The sequence below is a fragment of the Neoarius graeffei genome, chromosome 25, assembly GCF_027579695.1.
Source record: "Neoarius graeffei isolate fNeoGra1 chromosome 25, fNeoGra1.pri, whole genome shotgun sequence".
Lineage (NCBI taxonomy): Eukaryota > Metazoa > Chordata > Actinopteri > Siluriformes > Ariidae > Neoarius > Neoarius graeffei.
Genome location: NC_083593.1, coordinates 39,520,537 through 39,540,761, shown reverse-complemented (window position 1 = coordinate 39,540,761; position 20,225 = coordinate 39,520,537). Strand labels below are relative to the sequence as shown.

Genomic DNA, 20,225 nt, shown 5'->3' with positions numbered 1-20,225 from the left:
ACTGTCCAGCTTTCTCATATGTCTATTTCTGGCTCCTTTTGTCATTTAACCATGGATAGTCGTGCTGACCTTTGACCCTTGCTTTGGTGCAGAACTTTCTGGATAACTTTCCCAGCAGTGATGTTCAGGTCTTTGTGGCTCGAGCCTGTCTGCTGGTCCAAATGACCTCCGTCTACCCGCTTCTGGGGTACCTGGTTCGGGTGCAGCTGATGGGCCATTTCTTTGGTGATCATTACCCCAGGTAAAATGTCTCATAATGTAGGTTTACGACAATCAGTTAGCACTGAGATTCTGCTGGCAAGGCTTTGTTTTGTGGGGGGGACAGCGACACACCATTAGTGTAACCATAACATTTATCACCTTGGTGCATGATAACTAAATTTATTCATGATAATAAAAATGATTTTTCAGCATTTAATCTAACCACAGAGTAGAAAGAGGCAGTTTGATTGAGCTTTACTTGGAAGACAGAAACTAGAAAATGCTTGTGGTATAACTCCAGGGCATGTCATAGGATCAGTTTTGAAGTTTGTAACATATGGTTAAATGTGGAGGGGAGGAAATGGAGAAGGCAGCCATAGCAACCACTTGCTGAAGAAAAACAGACCACTGTTTATTGTGTGTGTTTGGTGCTCAGTGACAGACAAAAAAAAAACTTTTCCAAGTCTGTGGTTTTTTTTTTCACAATACAGTATTTACAAAGTTCATTAATGCTGGCCCGAGTTCTTAACTTTATTTGCATAGCACCATGCTCATTTGGTGTGGGTTTCTTCTCTCTCTATCTCTTTGAGATAGAGAAAACACATTAACAGCAAGCCAAATAATTTTTGATTGGTTAAAAATTGGTTAATCCTTTTAGGACTCCATTAAATAGAAGAATAACAGCTGTGTAACACCCCTTAGCGTCTGATTACTTTCACAATCAGAATGAGTGTGTGTGTTGAGTCATGAGCTCCATGTGCAATTAAAGAGTAAGATTCTGTAAGAAAACAGTTATTAGAGATATAATACAGGCTCGTATTACAGATTTTGCAATGTTTAAAATGATTGCGATTGGCTGGATAGTTTGAAGGCATCAAATTAAATAATTAAAAAAAAAATCCCCTAATTTAGTCATGGCCAATTCCCACCTACTGGACTTCTCTCCACTATCACTCAGGCAGGGCGAAGGCCATCACGTGCTTCCTCTGAAGTATGTGACGCCAACGGACCACGTCTTTATGAATTGCAGCATCAGGGGGATGGTGTAACACACCCATCAGTCCCTAAGAGCACAGGGAACTCTTTTTGAGCTCCTGGGTCATGGATGGCTGTGACAACATTGAGATGAACTCGTCATCTCCAGATGATGGGGCGAACGCCGGAAACTGTGGAGGAAACCCACGCAGACGTGGGAAGAACATGCAAACTCCACACAGAAAGGCTCCCGTAGGCCACTGGGCTCAAACCCAGAACCTTCTTGCTGTGAGGCAACAGTGCCAACCACTGTGCCGCCCTCAGCATTTATTATTCGCTGGAAATTCTGTGAAGATACAAAACTTACACACTAAAAATGGAGTAAAAACTTTGAGGCAAAAAAACCACCCCATTTAATTTCTTGTTTTATTCCCAAAAATTACCAAAACTAGTAACATTAGACCAGTATTCATACCAATGAATAATATGTGCATCCTATACTATTTTCCAGCGGCACGTCCTTGTTCCTGATTTGTTGAGCAAATGTGAAATTCAAAGAAACATTTTGCTGCAGTTACAAACTTCTGTCCATTTAATAATCACAGTTGGATTGGCAATAATCTTTGCATGTGAATATAGCCACCGGTGTTATGATGTGATTCACTGATTGTTTACATCACCGGACACAACTAGATAGAACTCGACGCCAACGGTGTCGATGGGGATGCCTCTGCCTGGTAGACTACACGCCTTATTAAGTTGTGATTTGGGGATGGACATTTGACCTCACAGTAATCTTGACCTGTGACCTTTTAACCTCAAAATCTAATCACTTCATGTTTGTCCCAAAGCGCACAAATGGTGAAAGTTTGGTGAAATTCCTTTCATTTGCCTTGGAGATATTGTGTCCACAAGGTTTTCGGACAGACATTTGACCTCACAGTGACCTTGACCTTAGACCTTTTGATCTCAAAATCTAATCATTTCATCTTTGTCCCAAAGTGCACAAATGGTGAAAGTTTGGTGAAATTCCTTTCATTAGTCTTTGAGATATGGCGTTCACAAGGTTTGGGGATGGACATTTGACCTCACGGTAATCTTGACCTGTGACCTTTTAACCTCAAAATCTAATCAGTTCATGTTTGTCCCAAAGCGCACAAATGGTGAGAGTTTGGTGAAATTCCTTTCATTAGCCTTTGAGATATCGCGTTCACAAGGTTTCAGGACGGACGCACTCGCGCACAGACGGACGGACAACCCGAAAACATAATGCCTCCTGCACCTTAAGGTGGCGGAGGCATAAAAACAGAGAAAGAGCGTATACTGTATGTGCGCTTGGACGATGTGTGCGACTCGACAGCATTTACACCACTGTAGGATAGAGACAACCATAAAAGTGGGACTGCTCTGGAACACCACTAAAGCTGAGCTGTGGCCTGATTGGTCTAGAGTTAAAAGGTTTTGAGAAGTGGAACTTTTGTATTAAGTTTCAAAAGCTAAATCAATCAGAAGACATCCACTAGCAGTACCTTTTTATTTTAAAAAAAAAAAAAGTTCACGCCACCCACGTTGTAGTCATTTTCCATGGATTGCTGGCCCTGGGGGAAAAAAAAAAACAAACAAGTTGAAAGCAGCCTAAAGTTCCTGCGTGTGTGTGTGTGTTTTGTGCACAGGCACTAGTTTGCATACATCTGTGTTTGTCTTTGTGTGGTTTGTGTATGAAACCTGGTAGAAGGAGCTTACTTTATGCCCAGGTCAGACAGCAGGCTGCAACTAGTTTTCAACTACTTGTGTCTACCTGCAATAACAAAATCGCAGGTAGACGCAAAACTGGTCTTGCGCCGATGCACAACGATGCAGATAATGGCAGTGTTTTACAGAGGGTCTTTAGTACAACTCCGATTCCAAAAAAGTTGGGACAAAGTACAAATTGTAAATAAAAACGGAATGTGATAATTTACAAATCTCAAAAACTGATATTGTATTCGCAATAGAACATAGACAACATATCAAATGTCGAAAGTGAGACATTTTAAAATTTCATGCCAAATATTGGCTCATTTGAAATTTCATGACAGCAACACATCTCAAAAAAGTTGGGACAGGGGCAATAAGAGGCTGGAAAAGTTAAAGGTACAAAAAAGGAACAGCTGGAGGACCAAATTGCAACTCATTAGGTCAATTAGCAATAGGTCATTAACATGACTGGGTATAAAAAGAGCATCTTGGAGTGGCAGCGGCTCTCAGAAGTAAAGATGGGAAGAGGATCACCAATCCCCCTAATTCTGCACCGACAAATAGTGGAGCAATATCAGAAAGGAGTTCGACAGTGTAAAATTGCAAAGAGTTTGAACATATCATCTACAGTGCATAATATCATCAAAAGATTCAGAGAATCTGGAAGAATCTCTGTGCGTAAGGGTCAAGGCCGGAAAACCATACTGGGTGCCCGTGATCTTCGGGCCCTTAGACGGCACTGCATCACATACAGGCATGCTTCTGTATTGGAAATCACAAAATGGGCTCAGGAATATTTCCAGAGAACATTATCTGTGAACACAATTCACCGTGCCATCCGCCGTTGCCAGCTAAAACCCTATAGTTCAAAGAAGAAGCCGTATCTAAACACGATCCAGAAGCGCAGACGTCTTCTCTGGGCCAAGGCTCATTTAAAATGGACTGTGGCAAAGTGGAAAACTGTTCTGTGGTCAGACGAATCAAAATTTGAAGTTCTTTATGGAAATCAGGGACGCCGTGTCATTCGGACTAAAGAGGAGAAGGACGACCCGAGTTGTTATCGGCGCTCAGTTCAGAAGCCTGCATCTCTGATGGTATGGGGTTGCATTAGTGCGTGTGGCATGGGCAGCTTACACATCTGGAAAGACACCATCAATGCTGAAAGGTAAATCCAGGTTCTAGAGCAACATACGCTCCCATCCAGACGACGTCTCTTTCAGGGAAGACCTTGCATTTTCCAACATGACAATGCCAAACCACATACTGCATCAATTACAGCATCATGGCTGCGTAGAAGAAGGGTCCGGGTACTGAACTGGCCAGCCTGCAGTCCAGATCTTTCACCCATAGAAAACATTTGGCGCATCATAAAACAGAAGATACGACAAAAAAGACCTAAGACAGTTGAGCAACTAGAATCCTACATTAGACAAGAATGGGTTAACATTCCTATCCCTAAACTTGAGCAACTTGTCTCCTCAGTCCCCAGACGTTTACAGACTGTTGTAAAGAGAAAAGGGGATGTCTCACAGTGGGAAACATGGCCTTGTCCCAACTTTTTTGAGATGTGTTGTTGTCATGAAATTTAAAATCACCTAATTTTTCTCTTTAAATGATACATTTTCTCAGTTTAAAAACATTTGATATGTCATCTATGTTCTATTCTGAATAAAATATGGAATTTTGAAACTTCCACATCATGGCATTCCGTTTTTATTTACAATTTGTACTTTGTCCCAACTTTTTTGGAATCGGGGTTGTAGATGCAGGTTGACGCAAGTGGATCACGATCTGTTGGCATTTCAGCTGCGATTCACTTCCAATCGGTGCAAATAGCAGGTTGACGCAGGTAGTCGTGCAACGCTTAAGCGACCAATCGCATGTTGAAACAGGTAGTGGCAGCTAGACGCAGGCTGACGCAGGGGAAGACAAGTCTTTAGAGATGGCTGCGATGCATCGCAGGTAGACGCAGACTGCACCTGCAAATAGTTTACAACAACCTGCGAGCAGTCTTATGGGCTTATATTTTTTTTAAAGGTTTTCTGTGCGCCGCGTCTAGCTCAGGCCCGGCGCCAGGAACAGTTTACTAAGGGGGCAATTAGAAATCGCAAGGGGGCAAATATTTTTCATATAGTGTGTAGTAGTGATGGCGGTCTGACAACGTGTTTCAAACAATTAACTGCGCCAACCACAAAACCACGGCCCCGAAGGTTGCTTTAGTACGGGAAAATCATGTGACATATTACCAGGGCAGTTGCGCTTTATCAACCCCCGTGCCCACCTGTTAACCCTCCCCTCCGATTTTCTCACAGACACGTCTTACAACCGGAAAGATGCCAAACATAAAACAACACACACAAACCTACAGGCAAGTCCTTTACATTTAAAATACATACAAATAGCTCCGCGGCATGAAAACAAAACGTCAATGCAAGTCTAAGGTACTTGGCTCGGCGGCCAAAATCATAATTAAAAAAAAAATCAACAGACCCCGCGGCTGCACCAGTAATAGCCTTCCTGACTCGCACCGAGTCAACGCTAACCACTTAATCCGCGATCCCAGTTTAGGCGTGTAGGGGACTAAACACTCTGAAGTGATGAATTTTCACCCCCGCTGCATGGGGGGGTGACGTCAACGACACATATTCTTACGCTATTTGCGCACAAAGCGGACCTGAACACATACACCAACATAAACGGAGATAAACTTAGCCTACAAAGAAAGAAAATGGATTCACAGTATTGTGATTGAATTCGTTTAATTCGGTGGGGGAAAGACTACTCCCGCAAACTTGACTGCATATTGCAGGATATTGCAGAGACAGTGCACTTGTAAGTGTACATGTAAAACCCCCGCCTGCACGACCCCTCCGTCTATAATACATTATATTTTAATAAGAAAACAATTAAGTGATCTGAGTCTCCGTTGAGGGGGCGGGGCTGTAGCCACGAGGGGGCGACGCCCCCTTTCGCCCCCCCACGGCGCCGGGCCTGGTCAAGCTGCGTCTGCTTCTGACTGGTTGCGTCCTGTCGTAACTAGTTGCCAGACTAGACTCCACCCCGTGCGATTTGCAGGTGGTAGTGCGATTACTCGTGCAATGACTTGCTACTCGTCGCAAGTAGTAGTAGTAGGCAGGATAAATAATGGAAATAGTGAGACGCAGAGCTACGTTGCGTCAAATCTTATCGAATTACAGACTATTTGCAAGGGACGTCTGCCTCCACTCTAACACTCGCAGGTCGAAACAGCCAGTCCTGCGTCTGATCATGCAACACTTGCACGATTCACTCTGCAACGCCCTGCGATCGGCACAGATTCAGCTTAAAAACTCTGCGTCTCGCAGTACGTCTGACCACAACGAAGGATTTGACGCAAAACGCCTGCGTCCACCTGCGATCAGTCTCCACCCAGCCGATCGCAGGTCACAGCATGCATCTGTCCCGGGCATTATCAGGAAAGACCCTGGAGTGTTGTTCAGGAGTAGCAACATTCTTTAGGAATTGAAGACAAAGTGGAAAAGTTTTATACAGTATTTTGTTTATTGGTTCTGTAGTTCAGTCATTATACCTTTCATTTCAAATCGACGCAAGTGGCTTTTGTCGTCGTTCCTCTGTATAGCTTGTAAACACTGGAATGAAAAATAATTTCCTCAGGACCATGGTGCAACACACAATACAATACAGTACAGTACAGAGGACTACACAACAGTGTGAGAAGCACAAATAATACATAGGATAATAAACACACAGGGACGGTGCACGTCAACTAGACAGGACAACAGTACAATGCTGAGTGGAAAACCTCGTGCAAAAATGGTCTGTAAACTAGTAATTGTTGAAGAAAGTGATTTAGTAAAAGCAATAAGAGTAAGAGTTTATTGAGAGTCATAATAAAAGTGTAGAATAGCAAGTAAAAATGTCTTGAGTAAATAACATACTGGCTTAATTTTTTTTTTAAATAGTTTTTTCTGGGTCTTCACACTGAACATCGTCCTTGTGGGTGCTGGGGTCCTGATGGCCAGGTTTTATCCCAACATTGGTTCCATTATCAGGTGAGCATTAACTAATTAATAATAGTACCAGTTAATACTACTACTACTACTAATGGCTATCGAAATGACATTTTGCCAAGTCGCTCTAGGTGATTATAGAGAGAAATAGTCCATATTTCTCGACCAATCAGCGCATGCAGTTTACTATAATCATCTGTGTATTTATACTAATAGTAAATAATATATAGTATAAATACAATATAGAAATTGTGCAAGGCAGGAAAAGGACAGTAAAATAACATCTGCTGAATTAAGGTTAAAAGAAATCTATCGAAACGAATGACACTCGAAATCACTCGCCTAGAAAGCGATAGAATAAAGGATAATGCCTTAAAAAGAACAGAAAGTAGAATAAATATAAATGTTATTTTCTGTAGTTTTCTCAGGCCTTGAGGACAGGAACAGGACCATCGCTGGGAATTCTGTCCCAATTAATAAATGGATCCCAAACAGCCAAGTTTAATCATTTCACTTAACTTTTAGCTGATGCGTACGAGGGTAAGTCAAAAAGTTCTAAGACAGATGTTAGGAATTCAAAGAAGGAATTCTCTGATGGAAACATCGCTTGCAGAAGTGTTTCGACTTAAATGGAGGATATGTTGAGAAATAGCTTTGTTGTTTTCATAAATAAAGATTTTTAAAAATTTGTCTTAGAACTTTTTGACTTACCCTCGTATTAATGCTTTCTTATTTTGCATAGATGTCTCAGGAGTGAGGAAACATTCAGCCAGGAGCAATTTTGTTCCCAAATGGTTTTAAAAGGTTTTTTTGTTGTTTTTTTTTAAATCTTTTTGTAAACAGTAGATAAGTAGCAACATACTTTTGCGAATAGCACACGTGCGTTGTGATGGGTTTATTTTTAATACTTATTGTGAATACTCCTACCTTCCTTTTCTTGTAAATGCATTTAAAAAACATGGTGTTTAAATCCTTGTTTGTGTGCCTTACATGGTCCATTGAGTAGATTTTGTGATTTTATATTTTATGCACACATCGTTTAATTATGCACCCTCCTTAGATTGTATTTACAGTGCATCTGATATTTATTACACACTTTTCTGCCACAGGCTTCTGAATCTTGCAGTTGTAATCTGATTCTGAAGCTCATATATTGACCAAACCCTTTAATAATTATTAAATATGTGTTGGCTTGAACTTTGTTGTCCCCCCCCAAAAAAAAAATCCAATCCAGTTGTTTTGAAAGACTCACTGTGTCCCAGTATTCAAAACCACTGGATGAAAATGTGACTGGCCCATCAGGATACAGCCTACATAGTTCTGAAGCTTGGCTTGCATTTTTACAGGAGATGTACCTGAAAAGCTAGAAATTCTGTGCTCCATTTCATATTATAATAGACTGGTACCAAAATCCAGAATTGACACCCAAAGGCATTTTTGAGACAAAGTCGGCAAACAGTCTTATTTTGTCAATTTGGGTGTGCCGAATTCAAATCGGCAATATGCCGAGCTCTATCTGACCTCTGTTGACCTCTAGAGGTCATTGAACTTTGGGCCTGTAAACGTCTCAGCTGAACCCAGTTTCTCAGCTTTCTAAGGAATGAAATGTACTAAAATGATTAATGAAGTTAGCAAATGGCCTTGTTTGTTAAATGTTTGGGTGCTGAATTCATTTTTCATTTGTAAAACGACATATGACCTCTGATGACCTCAAGGTCATTAAACTTGGCCTATAGACCCTTTTCAGTCACGCGACCTTCGTAAATGCGACCACCATTTTGGACATGTAGCGGACTTCGGCTCGAATTGGTTTGAATGCGAGGAAGGCGACAAACGGAGAACATACAAGAAAAAGGAGCGAGATGCAGAAAATACCTTCGCTATCCAGCGACATAGGGCATTTACAGGGTGAGCAGAGGGAGAGGTATTTTCAAAAATTGAGGTTAGCAGGCTTAGAGAGCGAAGTTTACCATCACACTGCCCTGGCGCTGTGTACAGTTTACCTTCTATGGTTTGTGCACTCACTATTTGCCATTACTTTCTCCAACCGTTGTTACAGATTACAGGGAACAGCCTGGATTTAAGAGACAAATACATGTTCCTCTTGTTTTGAACACTTATTCGTAGGCAGTGCTTAATTTGTAAAGTGGGAGGTCCCGGAGCGCAGAGGATGAGCGGCTCCGGTGCGGAAAAAAAGAGGGGGGGAGGGGGGCGCGGCGCTGCGCTTCTGGGCATGTTTTGTTTTGTGGATGTCGTTTCATGAGAGAAATCACCAACAAGACAGATATCAAAATCAGACATTAACACTAAATAAACTTGCCTTTTTTTATTTAATTATTTGTTTTGTTTTGTTTTTTGTTACATAGTCAAAAGAGGTGTCGGATCACCGGATCCAGTGTAAATAGCTGCCGGAGCCAACACCCGAGGTTCCGGAGCGCGCTCCGGCTTGCTCCCCCTCAAATTAAGCGCCGTTTGTAGGACACTGCCTCTGATCTGTCCTACAGTCTACCAACAGCAAAGGAACACAACGCTAGCTAATGTCATTAGCTAATAGCTACTACAGAAGAACAAAGAGGTTACAATGGGTTATTTTAGCCTATTTGGTTACACACTTGCCGCCACAGAATGTTAACAGTAATGTAATGCCTTTTCTGGCTAATTTTATTCGTCTTACCTCCAACAAAGTGGTCACTACACAAGCGCTGGTGTGCCGAGGGCTGCCAATCTTTCCTGTTAATGGCCGCTATCCATCTTCTCCGTCGGTCAGCATCTACCGGGATCCGTTAAAATGATAACCCTTGCCTTGTGTGTTGATGGTTACTACATCCAGGTGCACAACAATATAGTGGCATGATGGAAGTCTTGCTGAAAATGAACACTTTCTTTGCTGCCGTTCCTCAATGCTGGCTGTGGTAAACTACTGGTAGTACATGTCCAAAATGGCGGCCGCGTTTGTCGTGACGTCACGTGAAAAGGGTCTATAGGCCTATGCATTTAACGGCATTTTTAAACTGACTTTACTCCCCCAAAAAGAATATGAACAGACAAAAAACAAATAGAAAGGAACAAATATAACATTAAATGCCAGTCCATGTACATGTGACTTACTTTTCACAATGAGAGTGCCTAGGCAATCACCTTACATAACACTGCATTACATTTAGCGGTTATTGTTTATACAAAGCTACTGAAAAAAGGACAGATTCAGCAGCATACAAAATGTGGGGGCATACAGGGTATACAGGTTAATCAGGGTTAGTATATATGAGAGTTTTTTTCTTTGTTTGTTTTGTTTTAAACGGGGTAAAGCCTTTACAAAAAACAAAGAAAAAAACTCATATATATACTAACCCTGATTAACCTGTATACCCTGTATGCCCCCATATTTTGTATGCTGCTGAATCTGTCCTTTTTTCAGTAGCTTTGTATAAACAATAACCGCTAAATGTAATGCAATGTTATGTAAGGTGATCGCCGAGGCATTCTCATTGTGAAAAGTAAGTCACATGTACATGGACTGGCATTTAATGTTGTATTTGTTCCTTTCTATTTGTTTTTTGTCTGTTCATATTCTTTTTGGGGGAGTAAAGTCAGTTTAAAAATGCCGTTAAATGCATAGGCCTGTAGGCCAAGTTTAATGACCTTGAGGTTATCAGAGGTCATATGTCGTTTTACAAATGAAAAATGAATTCAGCACCCAAACATTTAACAAACAAGGCCATTTGCTAACTTCATTAATCATTTTAGTACATTTCATTCCTTAGAAAGCTGAGAAACTGGGTTCAGCTGAGACGTTTACAGGCCCAAAGTTCAATGACCTCTAGAGGTCAACAGAGGTCAGATAGAGCTCGGCATATTGCCGATTTGAATTCGGCACACCCAAATTGACAAAATAAGACTGTTTGCCGACTTTGTCTCAAAAATGCCTTTAACTCCTTAAATAAGTACTTTTTTGAATTTTGGTACCAGTCTATAATTATTATAAAGGTTTTTTAATTGTATTTATTTATTTTGTATGAATGCATTTCAGGCATCTTCAGACTTTTTATGGCCCCTAGAATTTTCACCCCATTAACCACAGCTCCGGTTGAGAAGTTTTGACTGTGTGTCTTCAGTGTTGCAGTAGTGAAAAAGGCAACTTGCAGTGAAGATGGGTCTAACTTTTTGCAAGTCAGGTTTTAAACTGAACAAATGGCAGTTTTAGTGATGTACGTTTTGATTTTTCTTTTCCCCTTTTCTCCCCCACCCATATTCTGACTGGCGGCTTTTATTTAACGGTTATCTCAACTGTAATCTATTTTAAATGTGTTTGCATTGTTTTGTTTGGACATGTAATGCGTTGGATGAATCCATGTGTTCTTTGTATCATTTGTTTGTTCTGGTTATAAGGCACACATTGCAGTGAAGCATTTTCCTTTAATTTACACATCGTGTGTATCTGTGAACAGGGCTGATCATGTTTGTGTTTGGAGTGCTCTTGAAGCCTGACATGCAGCCAACTGAAACAGCAGAAGCTTGCCAGGAATTAGTCAATATATACAATACCATTTCAAAAGTTTGGACACACCACCTAATGTAGCGTGTTTCTCTTTGCTTGTTTATTAAGACATGCCCTGTCTTAAAGTAATGACAGATGTCCTTTCTCTTTATTGAGTTGACTGGTTCTTGATGTAATACGGATTACTACAGTTGTGGAATAGGGCTGTTTAATCTCAAACGCGTTAAGAAGGCAAGAAATTACACGAATTACCACTTGACGAGACACCTATTAACTGAAAAACATTCCAGGTGACTCCCTCATGAAGCTGGTTAAGATAATGCCAATAACGTGCAAAGCATCATCGAGGTAAACAGTGGCTATTTTGAAGAATTTAAAATATGAAACACGTTTTTAACACTTCTTTTGTTTACCACATAATTCCAGATATGTTCCATGTGTTATTTCATAGTTTTGATGTCTTCAGTATTGTTCTACAATGTAGAAAATACAAAAAAAACTATGAATGAGTAGGGGTGTACAAACTTTTGACTGGTACTGTACATACTGTATACAGCCATATAGCCTGCTAAAAATAAAAGCAGAGGACCAGAAGGGTGATGGGAGCAACAGAGGGCTGAACAATATGACCAAAAAAAAAAAATCATACGATTCTCAAAGACATTTTTATGATGCATGATATTTTTCACAGTATATAGGTTCGCTCATAAACTGTCAGCAATACAGTTTTTTATATAAATATCAGTTTATTATTTAAAACAAAACACTGAAAAGGAGAAAAAAATTAAACATAAATGCTTATTTTACAATTGGAAAGATTTTAACGTCATTTCAGCTGCTTCCAGTCAGTCTGTAATTACGTTTATTAAAAAAAAAAAATCACAATGCCCACAACAACTCAGAAAAGTGTGTTGTGACATAATATAGCATGATATTGCTATTCTGGCTTCATATCATGTCACCCTAGATGACAATGTCCAGAATTTGAGAGAATTATTACCATTTAACATTTAGGGTAAAGGTTTTCTGAAAATAAGGGTCGGCTTATTATTTCTTTCAAAATCTCAAAAATAAGGAACGCCATCTCTGCCACATTGGTCTCATAAAGTGTAAACATTCATACTGTGTTATTAATTTTCCTCCAAACCCTTTCAGCTTTACAACAGTGTGCTATAAGGTAGTTCTTTAGATTTTCATGATTTAAGTGAAGAACTTTTTATATTTTATAGCACAGTTCAAGATTGAAGTCAATATTGGAGTTCTCTACTGGCTGTGAGATGAACAGCCATGAAATCAATAGCAGTGACCTCCAGCCACTCATCTCATTATCTCTCGCCGCTTTATCCTTCTACAGGGTCGCAGGCAAGCTGGAGCCTATCCCAGCTGACTATGGGTGAAAGGCGGGTACACCCTGGACAAGTCGCCAGGTCATCACAGGGCTGACACATAGACACAGACAACCATTCACACTCACATTCACACCTACGGTCAATTTAGAGTCACCAGTTAACCTAACCTGCATGTCTTTGGACTGTGGGGGAAACCGGAGCACCCGGAGGAAACCCACGCGGACACGGGGAGAACATGCAAACTCCACACAGAAAGGCCCTCGCCGGCCACGGGGCTCGAACCCAGGACCTTCTTGCTGTGAGGTGACAGCGCTAACCACTACACCACCGTGCTGCCTCTTCAGCCACTGATTATACTAAATATGCTACTAATGGGGCAGGAGAGGGCAGGGTGCTCACACGCTAGCTAACTAACTAACTGTCTGTCAGTCTTGGATCGGAGTCTCAGACAAATCAAACATTTTTTTCAACATTGCTGCTGAAGGAGACTTTATTCTTAAAGCCCTGGTGTTCCCACACTCCATAGTGATTAGGGATGGATGTAGTGGGACCACTGAGTGTTCCTCTTGCCTTACAAACATCAGTTCCTCTATTCGCTCTCGCGTCCGAGTGTGACTCAGGAAACCTCACGGGTCTCTCAAGTGTGCAAACGTTTAACCCAGGGTTCAGCCAAGTAATTCCACTGCCATCCAGAGTCCAAATGTGCTGGTGCTCTGTGGGAGTGAGGGAGGGTTTCACTCATTCCCCTGTCGGTCAGAGCATCGCTAGCTGATTGTAGTTCGCATGTTTTCCAAGCACATTCAGCTGCCTTGTAAAGTCTCATGAGTTATAGTTTGAAAAGATCGTCACACTGATTGTGTTGTGGAATAGCAGATGGAAAATTGCCTACAACCAAGTTAAAAGGAATTTGTAAATTTTTTTAAATTGTTGACTTGAATCTGCTTTTTTTTTTTTTAAACACCTTTTCATGATTTTTTTGGGGGGAATTCCAGTTTCCCCTTGTCGTCAACTAAAAACGGTAAAAGTAACATTAAATAGCCAAAAAAAGTGAACTAAAAGTGTGTAGTGATCATAAATGTTATAAAGGCTAACTTCTATCTATCTATCTATAGATCACTTTAAAAGATGCATACATAAGGGGGGAGAATATACGTAGCAAATAATGTAAAAATAAACAGTTTTTGTTGTAATGAGTACAAAAATTGGATATAAAAATTTTCAGATTGACTTTCTTTTTCTGCTTTTGCAAAATGCATTCATATTTTTGGGCCTGGTCTGAGAGTGTGCAGTGAGACACATTACAGATTAGTTTAAAAAAAATCAGAATTGGGGGCGTTGTGGCTCAGGTGGATAAGGCGCCATACCATAAATCCGGGGACCGGGGTTCGATTCCGACCCGAGGTCATTTCCCGATCCCTCCCCATCTCTCTCCCACTCATTTCCTGTCTCTACACTGTCCTATCCAATAAAGGTGAAAAAAGCCCAAAAAAAACTTTAAAAAAAAAAAAAAAATCAGAATTTGCCACAATACAGAACTGTTTCCAATAGTCACTTTCCAAAAAAAAAAAAAACAACCCAATAACTTATGAAGCAAACATACCTGCAGATAATGCATCATGAATATAGTAATTTCCTTGTGTGTGTGTGTACCGTAGGTACTCGGGGGCGATATGTGGTTTGGCTCTGGTGTTTGTCCTCCCCTCAGCTGTCCATCTGAAGGCCCTGAGAAGCAGTGGTAAACTGCGCTGGCCCTCTGCTTGCTTCCACGTCTTCCTCATCATGCTTGGTGTGGCCAACCTCCTGGCCCAGTTTTTCATGTAGGACCATCACATTTTTCTCTGGCACCCATTCTCACGGTTGTAGCTCTGGTTTTGGCACTAGGTGGCAATATTGCAGTTCTAGAAAAGTATTTTGAAGTAATCTACTCATGAACAATTTCAGCAAGGAAACCTGCCAACTTTAACATAAATCACCTCTGTTTGAAATGAAGCCCTTTAAGTAAATGTTATTGAGTGAAAAATCAACCATCAGCATGGTTGTGTTAGAATTTGTGCAATAAGGAATCTCTCTAATTCTTCATTGAAATTAAAATTACACTCGTTAAGATACGGCTGCCAAGGAACGTTTAAGTATCAACTTGAGTTATAGCAGGTATAATCTGTACCTCAGGCAGGTGACTAATCCATTTGAGGTGTTACACACTTGTATTTCAACTGCACTGACCGTTTTAAACTCTACATCTTGTGCATTTGATATCTTATCTTATGCATCTCTCTCTGTCCACAATGTCAGACTGTAAACAATGTCAGACTGTAAACTGAACGTTCAGGTTACTCACTGATGGTTTTACTTATTTGTGCACTCATTTTCTCTGAACCATGAACTCACTATTTAGTAATTTACTGTTCCACCCTTGACACCCTTCATAAAAATGAGCAAAAAATGACGACAAATATTACATAAAATAATTTGAGGGGAAAATGTTGTTAGAAGTACTTTTGAAAATAATAGTATTTCTCGCTTATATACACAGTACTGTGTAAAAGTCTTAGGCATGTGTAGTAAAAAAAAAAAAATGCTGTAGACCAAAAATGGCTTAGAAATAATGAAATGTTTCAATATTTAAAAAAATAAATATATATATATATATATATATATATATATATATATATATATATATCTCTGGGCGGCACGGTGGTGTAGTGGTTAGCGCTGTCGCCTCACAGCAAGAAGGTCCTGGGTTCGAGCCCCGGGGCCGGCGAGGGCCTTTCTGTGTGGAGTTTGCATGTTCTCCCCGTGTCCGCGTGGGTTTCCTCCGGGTGCTCCGGTTTCCCCCACAGTCCAAAGACATGCAGGTTAGGCTAACTGGTGACTCTAAATTGACCGTAGGTGTGAATGTGAGTGTGAATGGTTGTCTGTGTCTATGTGTCAGCCCTGTGATGACCTGGCGACTTGTCCAGGGTGTACCCCGCCTTTCGCCCGTAGTCAGCTGGGATAGGCTCCAGCTTGCCTGCGACCCTGTAGAAGGATAAAGCGGCTAGAGATAATGAGATGAGATGAGATATATATCTCTATCGCCCATAGTCAGCTGGGATAGGCTCCAGCTTGCCTGCGACCCTGTAGAACAGGATAAAGCGGCTAGAGATCATGAGAATGATGATATATATATATATATATATATATATATATATATATATATATATATATATATAAACACAGCAGTAAGCCACAATAAATGAAATAAAGTCAATATTTGGTGTGAGACGACCCTTTGCTTTAAAAAAAAAAAAAAAATAGTAGTCTCTGGTACAGTGAGTGCAGTTTTATAAGGAAATGTTGGTTTTACTGAGCATCTTCCAGAACCAGCCACAGTTCTTCTGGACACTTTGACTGTCACACTCGCTTTTTAATTTTGCACCAAAATCCAGTAGCCTTCATTGTTTTTTTTTAATCTGAAAATCGTTTTATGTAATATGCTGCTCAGATACAAACTTTTTTTTTCCCCTGTAACATTTAATTTTTGTGCTGAAAAACGAACGCTTGGACTCTAAAATGTTTTTGTACTGACTCGATAATGTAGAAGTCATAAAATAGAAATCTATAACAAAGTTTGTATGGAAAAAAAATAGGGTGCCGAAGACTTGTACAGTACTCTATCTATAAAAGGTATCTATAAAACCTGGGGGCGTCGTGGCTCAGGTGGATAAGGCGCCATACCATAAATCCGGGGACCTGGGTAAAATTCTGGCCCGAGGTTATTTCCTGATCCCTCCCCGTCTCTCCCGCTCATTTCCTGTCTCTACACTGTCCTATCCAATAAAAAGGTGCAAAAAGCCCAAAAAAAATCTTTAAAAAAAAAAATATATATATATATATATATATATATATATATATATATATAATACAAAACCTAAAATAAAATAATTATGATAACCTGTTAAAATCCCATCCTATTTTAACCCAGAACTTGGATTAAAATATTCATTGTTCAGATAAATGTCTCCTCAAGTTTCCCAATTGCCGTTAAGATTTCCATGCTGCCAAAGTTCATTTCTTGTTTTGTTATCCTAGAACCTCTCAAACATAACACTGCTGATCTAAGTATGTTAAATGATAACTTCGCTCCTAGCCAGTGCATTGCTATATTTTACTCCAGCTGTTTCTTCTCTGATAATTTCAGTGCAAGTTTTCCAGTAAAGCACTCAGTTTCTGTACATCCCCCCCATACAATGTAAAGACCAAAGGAACCATGCTCGACTTTATATATCCAACTTTGCATTTGCTGTCCTCCGCAGGAACCTTTAACTCTGACCTGTTTCCCTTGAGCTCGAGTGTCAGTAAGAGCTTTCCCAGATGTAAAATCCTTTTGACATCCTTTACTGTGTGGCAAACCGAACATCTCTCACTACAAAAGAGCGATTCGATTGTTGACCTTCAATAATAATGGTTATGGGGGGGGCGTCGTGGCTCAGGTGGATAAGGTGCCATACCATAAATCCGGGGTTCGATTCCGGCCCGAGGTCATTTCCCGATCCTTCCCCGTCTCTCTCTCCCGCTCATTTCCTGTCTCTACACTGTCCTATCCAATGAAGGTGAAAAAAGCCCAAAAAAAATCTTTTAAAAAAAAAATGGTTATTTCAATGCATTTAACAGTTATTCCATGAAATCGAGTTGTACATGAGCTGATAGCCAACAAGGTGCGTAGCACTGTGTCAGCTATAAGCTATGTATGACGAGATTGAGTGGAATAACTGTTTTATTCTATCCACATTCACTAGATTTTGAGAAACTGAGTTTATTTTTTTGCAAATTCGATCAATAAAAACTTTTATGCAAAACGTCCAGCAAAATAATTTCCGCTTAGCATGTAAACAAACCGGTGAAATGATAGTAGCAAGTTATGAATAACGCGACAATAATTCTTGAAAAATAAATTTAAAAGATAATCCTTCCCATCAAATACTTTTATTCCATATTTTGTTACTTTTTTTGTTTTTGTATTTTTTGGGGTTTTGTTTTCAAGTAGAGTTTTTTTCCATCCTCGGTTGGTTCAGCAGCACGCTCTGCCATTTTGTTTTTCTCTATTCACGGTATATGAGCTGATTAGCCTAGTAGTTGAGTAGCCAATCAGAGTGTGCGATTGCTCATATCCAGTGACTGTAGATAGAATAAAAGCAGTTATACATGCCATTAAGTCCCATGAAGGCCATAAAAAGCAGTTTAGATGTCAAAACAGTTGGACGCTTGTTAGGAAATAGACTCGAGCACATTGTCTCTCCTGACAGTGAGGAGGAGGAAGGAAGGAATAAAGAGCCTAAAGATAAGTTTCAGAACTGAACAGTTGTCAAGTTTCAAAACTAACTGTTAAACGAACACTTTCACAACAACAAGCTGTTTGGAAGTGTTAGAAAATCACCCGAAATATAGAGGTGCATCATTAATGCTTTGGGGCTGTTGTAAAGGTTGAGGAGATCATCAGTTCTACGAAGCACCAGGATGTTTCAGCTTAATGCCAGGTTGCCTCTACAAGGAGGTCTATACTTGGCAAAACCTTTTTTTTTTTTAAAAGACCAAGATCTTATACACAAGTCTTTTTTTTTTTTAAGTGGAAAAAATTGCACTATTTTTTGTTTCCAATGTAACTACCCCCCCCAAAAAAAAAAAAAAAACATCCGCCTTATGGCAGGTTCTTGTTTTCATATATATAATTTTGCTCATTTTCAAGAAGGATGCCAATATTTTTGGAGATAGGTTAATACATATCAAGTTTTACTGTTCCAATGAATTGTGTATTGTTGTGTGAAATTATTTGAATGTATTGAAAAACATGAAGGGATATAAATGACCTGAGAGCTGTGATCTCACTGGTCTCTGGATTTATTTGAAGATGATGATCTCGGATTGCAACATTGTTAAATCAAAGTAGTATTAGCGATCCATGAGTGTCTTAAACGATCACGCTAGAGATGTATGACATTGACATTTTTCTGGCTTACAGAGTTTTAATTTGCATATCGGATGAAATTTTAAAGTTAAGTGTCTTGGAAAGGTGTATAGCTTTTTGTTTGGTAAGCCATATAACTCGTACATTTGTATGCATTTTTAATAAATTGGAAAAAACCGTGTGTGTCTCAGTCATATATATTATTAGTTATTCCACAAAATCAAGTCATACATGAGCTGATAGCCAACGAGGTGCGTATAGACGAATTGGCTATAAGCCATGTACGACGAAATTGATTGGAATAATTGTTTTATTCTATCCACATTCACTGGATTTTAAGAAACAGAGCACTTAATTTTTGCAAATTCGATAAATAAAAACTTAATACAAAACGTCAAATAATTTCCGCTTAGGCGAACTTCTTAAAAATCTAATCAATGGTGGCACGAACAGACTTGTTTTTTTTTTTTTTTGTAGAAAGTGCCGTCTTGCTGTTGTCGGTGTACAATAGCTTTAGACGTTTAATTCTTCCTTGGACATTTCAGTTCTGTAATTTTCAAACTACTTTAAGCTTTTCAACTAGTCTGAAAAAAATTCAACAAGTTTTAATGCTTAAAGATGAAGAATGTAAACAAACTGATGAAATGACTGCAGCAATTTGTGAAAAATGCTATTGTAATATTGAAAAATAAGATACTTTTATTCCATATTTTGTTGCTTTTTTTTGTGGTTTCGTTTGAGTAGAGTTTTTATTTCATCCTTGGTTGGTTAAACAACACACTCCGCCATTTTGTTTTTCTCTACTCACGGTATATGAGCTGATATCCTAGTAGTAGAGTAGCCAATCGGAGTGCGCCATTGCTCATATCCAGCGAATATGGATAGAAGTCGTTTTGCACCCTGTTTTTCACCAAGCATTTTGAGGAGCCAAGTTCAGGTTATTATAGAGAAAAGGTTGGGGTGGTATGTTAAAATAATCTTTGACCTGTACTGTTCCAGCTGTACTATTCCAGCGGCCAGGCTTCACTATCCCCGCCCCTTTCTCCATTTACGGATTAGCCGGGAGTTAGGCGCTGCCAAGATGGCAACGTCCATAGCCTCCTTATTCAAGCGTCAAACCTGCTCTTCAGAAATCCTATGAGTGACGTCACAGAGGCTTTGTTCATCTATTTTTTTTTTTTTTTTTACAATCTATGGATTACACTCACCTGTTGACATGACCTGTTTCAAATTGCATCATTATTTAATTGTTTATACTCATAACTAAGCCTAAATTTACCCCCGTATGGAATGGACAGACATTAACAAATGAAATATCTTGGGTTCGTCCTGTCTGCAATGAAATACAAGTCAAAGTAAATTTAGAAATCATTGCTTTTTTTTTTTTTTTTTAAATTTATTTGCATTTTCCATATAGTCCCACCTTTTTTGTGATTTGGGGTTGTAAATGATGACGAGGATCTGTCAGTGGAAGGGCGGAGCGATATGACCAAAAAAAAAAAGCACAACTC

The 20,225-nt window shown here is 39.7% G+C and overlaps 1 protein-coding gene across 5 annotated transcripts in view; it reads left to right on the top strand.

Moving 5' to 3' along the window:
- slc38a9 (solute carrier family 38 member 9) overlaps positions 1–20,225 on the top strand; it is a 54,770-nt gene that overhangs the window by 27,271 nt on the left and 7,274 nt on the right. For 3 of the 5 annotated variants that reach the window (XM_060909725.1, XM_060909726.1, XM_060909727.1), the window contains exons 13-15: positions 93–241; positions 6,876–6,965; positions 14,426–14,759. In XM_060909725.1, coding sequence (XP_060765708.1) covers positions 93–241; positions 6,876–6,965; positions 14,426–14,591 — 405 coding nt within the window. In that variant the 3' untranslated portion in view covers positions 14,592–14,759. Of the gene's footprint in view, positions 1–92; positions 242–6,875; positions 6,966–10,953; positions 12,111–14,425; positions 14,760–20,225 lie in introns of those variants that run through there. The other 2 variants (XM_060909728.1, XM_060909729.1) reach the window with 2 other exon arrangements.